This window comes from Rhinopithecus bieti, unplaced genomic scaffold, assembly GCF_001698545.2.
Source record: "Rhinopithecus bieti isolate Rb0 unplaced genomic scaffold, ASM169854v2 scaffold_8675, whole genome shotgun sequence".
Classification (NCBI taxonomy): Eukaryota; Metazoa; Chordata; class Mammalia; order Primates; family Cercopithecidae; genus Rhinopithecus; species Rhinopithecus bieti.
In genome coordinates this window covers 3776043-3785503 of record NW_016806447.1, presented here as the reverse complement: position 1 = coordinate 3785503, position 9461 = coordinate 3776043, and the positions used below count along the sequence as shown (strand labels likewise).

General features: G+C 41.7%; 1 protein-coding gene across 6 annotated transcripts in view; it reads left to right on the top strand.

Moving 5' to 3' along the window:
* Positions 1–9461, top strand: part of SHROOM3 (shroom family member 3) — a 214262-nt gene that overhangs the window by 158878 nt on the left and 45923 nt on the right. For all 6 annotated transcript variants that reach the window (XM_017876548.1, XM_017876550.1, XM_017876545.1 and 3 more), the window contains one exon: positions 1428–1559. In XM_017876548.1, coding sequence (XP_017732037.1) covers positions 1501–1559 — 59 coding nt within the window. In that variant the 5' untranslated portion in view covers positions 1428–1500. The remainder of the gene's footprint in view (positions 1–1427; positions 1560–9461) is intronic.

The following is a 9461-nucleotide window of genomic DNA, read 5'->3' as shown; positions in this document are numbered from 1 at the left end:
GTTTAAAAAACAAAACAAACAAACAAAAAAACACAAACTTGTGTATTTGTTTCCCTTGCTTCACACAAGAACATTTTCCTATCACCCTAATCTCTCTTTAAGGAGTTGAAATACATGTGTGTGCGTGTGTGTTTTAAGTCATCATCCGTTTTGAGAAGCTCTTCAGTGTCTGCTATATTTTAAAGTTATTTTAGATTAAGATGCGGTTAATCCAGCCTCTGATTAATCTTCTCACTTTCTAGATGAGCAAAGGCTTAGCTAGAATGAGCTAGGCTTAGCTAAGAAGGGGAAGTAACTCACATAAGGTCAGACAGCAAGTTAATAACAAAGTCAGGGCAAGAGCCCAGATCTCCTGACACCTGGTCTAGTATTTTTCTGATGTCCTAATACATTAAATTTTATTGGCTTCAGGGGAATCGTTTTTTTATTTATATTACAAAACTAATTTATTTTTTCATAGAAAAGGGATAGGTGCATTTTAGCTACAAGGCCAAGTACAATGAGTTGGAATAACTTAACAGTTATTATTTTCATCATATCCAAATGGATTCCTGGATCCCATAAGTGTTTCTAAACTGCAGAAAAATCCTCCTACAGTCTAAAAGTTCAAGAATTTTCAGCATGAAATGCCTGATAGATTACCTGACTTTTTTTGCCAAAAATAAGGCACAGCAACTCTCTCCTGACTGACCTTCTATAGTAGTGCAAGCTTCCTTCCCGAATTCATTCTTCAGTGTTGCAGTCTGAAGGACACCCACATTTTCCCTTTGTCTTTGTCAATTCTTTGTGTTGTAAGGGCAGGATGTTTAAAAGTTGAAGTCATTGACTTGCAAAATGAGAAATTTTAGAGAGCATTTTGTTCTCTAGACCACGTAGCTTACAGCAGTGTTCACACTGAGGTTACTGCTAATGTTTATGCAGTTCTTACCAAGAAAGTAATAGTATCATTTATCCAGCAATAGGATATGACAGAGGACTTCAAAATCCCCAGAAAATGTTTTACCATATATCGAAAACCCTTTGGGAAATGGAAAGGAATTGCGGGCTCCCATTTTTATATATGGATAGATACGAGACCAAGAGGGACCAAGGCAACTCCGTGTGCTTTACATTAATAAAGTATAAAATGTTAACATGTAAGAAATCTAGGCAAAGTTTATGTGAGAATTCTTTACACTAATTTTGCAACATTTTAATGCAAGTCTGAAATTATGTCAAAATAAGTAAAAATTTTTACAAGTTAAGCAGAGAATAGCAATGATTAGTCACAGAAATAAGTAGCAAAATCTTCTTCTCAGTATTGACTTGGTTGCTTTTCAATCTCTGAGGACACAGAGTGTTTGCTTCCAAATCCACAAGTCACATCGGTGAGGAGACTCAGCTGAGACTTTGGCTAACGTTGGGGGGTCCCTCCTGTGTCTCCTCAGGCGCAGTGAGCCTGCAGGCCGACCTCACTCGTGGCACACAACTAAGTCTGGGGAGAAGCGACCCGATGCCAGCATGATGCAGATATCTCAGGGTATGATCGGCCCTCCTTGGCACCAAAGCTACCATTCCAGGTAAGTTGCTATAGCTGAGACCGAAGGGTTTCTTTCTTTCTAATGTCATGTTCCCAGAAAAGAACTTTTCTTCTCTGTTTTGAGAACACTTTTCTTATACTCACATTAAATATTAAATCTCTATCGGCTGCTTTTCTCATCCTCTTACAGTGTTTGACGTGTCTATGAGTTACCTTTATGTGCTGGGCTAAATCAACTTGAAGATCAGAATTATTTGAAGCACTGGCAGGCCATCTGAGATATTTATGGGGTCCATCAGTTCTCAGACATTTCTCCACTGATAGCACTATATTAGACAAATTGAGATTTTTCTTCCTTCAGTGCTTAAGTGTGCTTTCTGCTGTAGTCAAAACCGTATCCATTTTTATTCATGTGTTTGAACTCCCCACTTGATTTTGCTCTTTTAGTTAAGGTAGTTTGTCCATCTTAGCTCCAACACACAACAACTGATGTACTGAGGACCACTCAGTGTATACATTATCTCATGTAGTGACTCATAGACTTCTTCAAAACAGATACAGTAGTATTAACCCCATTTTGCAGATAGGAAATTGAAGCTTGGGGCTGGGTGCAGTGGCTCGTTCCTATAATCCCAGCACTTTGGGAGGCCAAGGAGGGCGGATCACCTGAGGTCAGGAGTTCAAGACCAGACTGGCCAACATGGTGAAACTCTGTCTCTCCTAAAATACAAAAATTAGCCAGGTGTGGTGGCATGAACCTGTAATCCCAGCTACTTGAGAGACTGAGGCAGGAGAATCGCTTGAACCCAGGAGGTGGAGGTTGCAGTGAGCTCAGATTGTGCCACTGCACTCCAGCCTGGGTAACAGAGTGAGACTCCATCTCAAAAAAAAAAAAAGGAAATTTAAGCTTGGAAAGATTAGTTTGTCCAAGCGCCAACAACTGATCAGTATCCAAGTCAAGACAAATCCAAGCCAGGTTTCAAAGCTGCTGCATGTAATCAGTAGATTATACTTCCTCTATTTTTCTAGCTACTGTTGTATGGGTCAAGGTTTGGTGAGGAAGGAGAGCCCTCACAAGTGGTTTAGGAGAGGGGTTATAGAAGGAGGGACCACAGCCTGACCACCACCGCACATTAGAGAGAACTAAGCCAGGACTCCCCTCCACTTCAGACTTGGGACCCATACAAATTGGAATCTATCTTCTGATCTCAGGGAGTCAGACTCCGTAGCTTATCACTTTTGGGAAATGCTTAGATAGAGCTAATGGTAGCAAGGTCAGGAAAATAAGGGTCACTTAGTCCTTACATACAAAGGAGGTGCAAGTGTTGGTGTGTGTGTGCATGTGTGTTGGGGGGAAGAGGGGAGGCTAGAAGCTTCTGGAAGGATTACTTAATGAACAGATGGTACCTATGCATTTGGCAAGGCCAGAACTCAATCACAGCCCTTAATGCTCATGTCTGGTCAAGTCAAGGGCCAAATCCTAGACCTCTCACTGATGAACAGTAGTTCATGGAATTGAACAGGACAAACCTTTCTTAGCATATCAGGGTAGGCTTTGGGCGACAGGAAGAGATAATGTCCTGGTTCCCTCCTGGTTATAGATGCTCCTCTCCCTTGCTCATGTCCCTCCCAATCACCCTGAAAGAAATTATTCTCACTGTCTGAGCCATCTGTTCTCAGAGAGCAGGTTTCCTAGCAGTGTCTCCTGACCCTTGACAAAGGCAGACTGCTTGTGCTTTACAGGCATGGAGGTGTTGAGGGCCTTTAGAAGATAAGGTGTGTGGAGTCTAACAATGAAGGAAGAATAGCATAGTGGTAAGGGACTAGGCCTTTAAGTCAGAGGTTTAAATCTCCCCTTACCCCTATGGTGTAAGCTTGAGCAAATCATTTAACCGTTGATCTTGGCTTCTTTTTCTGTAAAAATAACTAGTACCTACGTCATTGGATTGTTGTGAGGATTATATAAAATAGCATATGTGCAATTCTTAAGTACATAGTAAGCACTCAATGAATGATGACTGATTATAATAATTAAGCTGAAGACTTCAGGACACCATGAAACCTGGTACTGAACTTGATAGTGAATGGCCGACACACACTTATAAATGCAGGTGTGTATGTATTAACAGAGTGCCCTTCAACAGTGGGGTCTTTGAGTGTCCTTACTCCAAACCTTCTTACGAAGTCCTAAATCCGAAGCCATATTGTGACTTAAAAAATGTGCTGGCCCTTCAGCAGAAATAGCGCTGCAATCAGTGCTTAGAATGACTGCTTAGAGTAACTATGGTGAGCTCCGACAGGCCTCAGGGGAATGGGGCCATCAGCACCAGAAGTACAATATTTTCAAGGCTGTACTTCTGCACCTCCTCCTTCCTCCTCAGCATTCCAGCCTCCAGAGGGCTTAGGCAGGTGGATCTGCCCTTGTGTTGTATCTACCACTCTGTCTCTCTGATTCAAGCTTCAAAATAGTTCACCCTGACACAAGGACCGTCAGCACAAAAGCACTACATGGGGACAAAAGGAGAAAGGAAAGTTCAAATAACCCAAAACGTTACAGACGTGTGCATTCTCTCCTGCTGCAGCACAAACCACCCTGTGCTCTGTTCATTCCATGCCTGAGGCTTGCAGCTCTGGCAGAGGGCTTGGCCCATGCTGAGTTCCGCCTGTGGGGTCTGATCTTTGCAGCTGCAGGTGCAGAGGCGCCCCAGGTGTGTTTCTGAGGAGCATAGTGGCATCTAGTGGTCTATTGTGCCACATCAGGTGGCTGGTATCTCTCTGACAGCCTTAGTTTAAGTTCCAGAAACCAATCTCAGTCCTGAATTTATGGATCTGTTTCTTGTTGAGAAGCAGGCGTATGAGGGGGTGAGAGGATGAGGGAAGGACAGGAGTGAAGTGAGAGAGAAAGAGAGAAAGAGAAGTATGGAGAGACTGAGACTGAAAATGTGTAATTTAACTGTGAGCTAGGTTGGATTTGGAATTTCACTGAAATTGTATTTCAGCTGCCTTCTATCAGACCCTTGACATTCTGTTTTTGCTGCCCTATGGAAATCTCACCCAAAGGTTCTGAAGTAATAAAGTACTTTAGAAGAGTCCTTGAAAAGTTATGTAGTCCAGCCCCCTGACAAGAGGCTGAAATAGCAATATCAAATCAGTGATTCATTCATTCAACAAATCTGTATGAGCACCCACAATATCTCAAATGCTTTGTAGGTATTGGGAATACAATGGTGAACAAGACATAAAAAGCCCCCTACACCACAATATTTGTTTCTCAAAATGTGTTCCTGGAATAACAGTCCACTAGATACTCCTTAGAAAAAAAAAGTTTCTGGGATCAAGTAAGTTTAGAAGACATCTCTTCGTATTACATATTTCTCTTTTAGAACAACACCTGAAAAATGGTTTGGGAGAACAATAGTTTATAAAAGACTCAGAAATCTTGCAGTAAATAAAATTGTTTAGCTTATTTAGGTCAATATTTTCCAAACATATTTAATCATCTAAGGAATTAGTGTTCTGTGAGCACACTTTAGGAAATGTTTTCATACACTTTATTTTGTGCTCTATGTTTTAAATATTTTTACAATAACTTTTTGTGTGTGTGTGTGATGGTTTTCACTGTGTAGCCCAGGCTGGGGTGCAGTGATGTGATCAAGGCTCACTCCAGCATTGACATTCTGGGCTCAAAGGATCCTCCTACCTCAGCCTCCCAAAGTGCTGGGATTACAGGCGTGAGCCACCATACCTGGTAGATACCTGTGTTTAAAATACTTTTAAACACACAAAATAGAATGATATTGTAAGAATACATATATCTACCACAGAATTAACAAGCATTTTTTTTTTTTTTTTTTTTTTTTTGATACGGAGTCTCGCTCTGTCGCCCATGCTGGAGTGCAGTGGCCGGATCTCAGCTCACTGCAAGCTCCGCCTCCCGGGTTCACACCATTCTCCTGCCTCAGCCTCCCAAGTAGCTGGGACTACAGGCGCCCACCACCGCGCCCGGCTAGTTTTTTGTATGTTTTAGTAGAGACGGGGTTTCACTGTGTTAGCCAGGATGGTCTCGATCTCCTGACCTCGTGATCCGCCCGTCTCGGCCTCCCAAAGTGCTGGAATTACAGGCTTGAGCCACCGTGCCCGGCCTTAACAAGCATTTTATGTGCGCTTCAGTTCTTTAAATATTATAGATACAGTTGAAGTCTCTTTCACATAACCAAAGGGATATGATATAATGTCAAGTAGTGGTAAGTGCTGTGAAGAAAATAAAGCAGGGTAACAGGCACACAGGAGAGAAGAGATACTCTTTAGTTAGTTCCAGGAGGCCCTCTCTGAATGAAAGGAGGGAGTAAGCCAGGTGAAGAGCATTCCAGGTGGTGGGTGCAGCGAGTACAAAGACTCTAAGACCCTGAGATAGGAATAAATTTCCTGGGTTTGAGTTTCAGCAGGGAAACTATTATGCTGGAGTGCAGGGAGCAAGAAGAAGAGCGAAAGAAAAAGGCTGGAGAAGTAGTCAGACCGTGGTAAGAACTTTGATATACTCAAGATGCACCCCTCTTGACAGTAAGGCTGGTTTTATGTGAGTTGGAATTGTTGCAGGATTGAAAACCTTCATTCCAAGTTTTCTTACCCATCGTTAAAAGTGCCATTTTGGAGGTATCAATGGCAAAGGTAATAAAAATGAATTATTTCCAGACAGCAGTGGAAGAACTTATCCTAGAGAGTGATATCAGCGCCTCTATTCCCCAGGCAGCTTGGGAATGGTAATTCCGAAGGGACAGAACCCTCTCTGGGTAGGAGGGAGAGCACCTGACAGAGGCCTCCCATGGCCTTTCTACCTTAGGTTTGCTACAGGAAGGAACCCACAATACCCTTGCACTGGTCTGATTAGAGATATGTGTAACAGAGATTTCATATTTGTAGACACCATCTATATTTTAAGATATGTTAGGCCAGGCATGGTGGCTCACACCTGTAATCCCAGCACTTTGGGAGGTCAAGGAGGGTGGATCATTTGAGGTCAGGAGTTTGAGACCTGCCTGGCCAGCATGGTGAAACCCCATCTCTACTAAAAATACAAAAATTTGCTGGGTGTGGTGGCACACGCCTGTAATCCCAGCCACTCGGGAGGCTGAGGCAGGAGAATCGCTTGAACCTGGGAGACGGCGGTTGCAGTGAGCCAAGATCGCGCCACTGCGCTCCAGCCTGGGCGACAGAGCGAGACTCTATCTCAAAGAAAAAAACAAACAAACAAACAAACAAAGATATGTTAGTGATGGTATTTTCCCCACTCAGTAGTGTTTCAGTTAACTATCAGTTTATTTACTTTGATTTGTTGTGTGTGTTCCTAAGTTAGATTTGAATTATCCTTTCAATGAAGACTGCTAAAATTCTCAGCAGTTGGGAGGAGGATTACCTAATGTTTCCTACCTTCATAGAAATGGTGAATGAAACGGCCCTTACGGGGTTCCATTTCCCCTGGAAGTATTAGCTCTAAAAAGGAAGCAGACTGGGTCATACAGGATTATCCACAACAAGGCTGTCTAATGCCTCTTTAGTACAACCTCTTTATTTAGAAGGGAATGAAGAAATTCGGGGTAGAGGGTAGAATCTTTGACATATGCCATGCCATTGAGTACCAGGTCTGATTTCCCTGATCTGGCTGGTTTGGGAGCTATTTCCTTCCTTTCTCCCTTGAATTTATACCTAGCCGTCCCAAAGTAGGATGTGCCATTCAGTAAGCTGACTTGTTCTGATACAGAAATATTACATTCTTGAGGAGAGCTGCTGGAAGTATGGTCTTCTTTTCCTTAAATTCCAGCACAAATTTGGACTCAGAATATGGTTCTTCTAGTCTCAACATATTATCTGGAGATATTCCAGCCACAAGGCATTATCACATACTTGGCCAATAAGACACTACATTTATTTACATGTGATCTAGAAATATAAGAATACATCATGAATTTTAATAGTGTTGAAATGCCTATCCATTTAAAAATAGAAAATCTTGGGCAAGAACTTCTAGTGATTTACCCTTCTTTAGAGAACAGTGAGTCACAAACATTGGAACCACTTATTCCTTCCTATATGCCCTCCCCATGTGTATATATAGAGAGACAGAGACAGACATTTTTTAGAGCAGTTTTAGTTTCACAGTGAAATTGAACAGAAAGTCCAGAGATTTCCCATATAGCCCCTGTCCCCATACATGCATAGCCTCCTCCATTATCAGCAGCCCCCACCAGAGTAGTACATTTCTTACAACTGATAAATCTACATTGACACATCATAATCACCCAAAGTCCATAGTTTATATTAGGGTTCACTGTTGCTGTTGTGCATTTTGTAGGTTTGGACAAATGTATAATGACATGTATCCACCATTATAGTATCATACAGAATAGTTTCACCGCCCTAAAAATCCTCTGTGCTCCACCCATTCCTCCTTGCATCGCCCCTAAGACCTGGCAACCACTGATCTTTTTATTGTCTCCATTGTTTTGCCTTTTCCAGAATGTCAGTCATGTAGTTGGAATCATATGGTTTGTAGCATTTTCAGACTGGCATTTTTCATCTAGTAAAATGCATTTTAGTTTCCTTCATATTTTTTTCATGGCTTGACAGCTTTTTTTTTTTTTTTTTTTTTTTTAAGTAATGAGTAACATTCCATTGTGTAGATATACCACAGTTTATTCACCTACTGCAGGACAGCCTTGTTGCTTCCATGTTTTGGCAATTATGAATAAAACTGCTGTAAACATCCCTGTGTGGGTTTTTGTGTGGACATGAGTTTTCAGCTCCTTTTGATAAATGCCAAGGAATGTGATCACTGGATCTTATGGTAAGAGTATGTTTAATTTTGTACGAAACTGCCAAACTTCTTTTAAAAGTTGCTGCACCATTTTGCATTACCACCCGCAATGAATGAGAGCTTCTCTTGCGCCACATCCTCACCAGCATTTGGTGTTGCCAATGTTCTGGATTTGGGCTGTTCTAATAGGTGTGTAGTGGTATCTTGGTTTGGTTTGGTTGTTTGTTTGTTGTTTTTGCCTATGACACAGCCCTCAGGAGGTCCTGAGAACATGTTCCCCAGTATCTTGTTGTTTTAATTTATAATTTCCTAGTGACTTATGATGACAGCCTTTTCATTTGCTTATTTACCATCTGTATATCTTCTTAGGATGTCTTTGGCCAGTTTTAAATCAGGTTCTTACTGTCGACAGTGTTTAAGTGTATACAGTATACCCTAGCTACGGTGAGGTACTGAGGCTATATTATATATATATATATTTTGAGTTTATAAGTAATTTTATTTTGAGACAACTTTCTGGAGTTTACAATGCCATGATTGATAGTCTTTTTCCTCTTCTCCAGACGGGCTCTGAAAACCATCTAGAGGAGCTTGTAAATGAGAAGGTCTTGCCCTCCTAAATGTATGAGGAGGCTTTGCTTTGGCTTTTGGAAGTCATCCACAGGTGATGGAATCCCAGCACCCAAGAGCCCCTATGATTAAGCCTTCTCATAAAGCTTCCCTTTCCTTCCCTCTTTCCCCTTCTCTCTGCCTCTCATGAGCTTTTTCTGACTCTAATTTCTCTCATTCAGCTTTGTGTTTAGCTTTCTTACCACAAACAAATTGTTTCTATTGCAGTTGAGATTCCAGGAAGATTGCCAGGGTGTATCCTTCAATTCCATAAAAAGGAAAGATATTAACTAAAAACATACACATGAGCACACAAAGTCTCCTTCACCCGTGCCTATTCTCTTACTAAGCTTTTCTCCTCTTCCCACAAACAACCCCAGTAGACACACAATTTCGGTCTCAATCACTCTTCCACCTCTCTCATTTCTTGGCACATGCAGAATGTCATTTCCAGCATGCAGCAAATCACATCAAAGTGCTGCCTGTGCCCAAAGGCCACGTGGCTTCCTCTGAGCTCCTCAT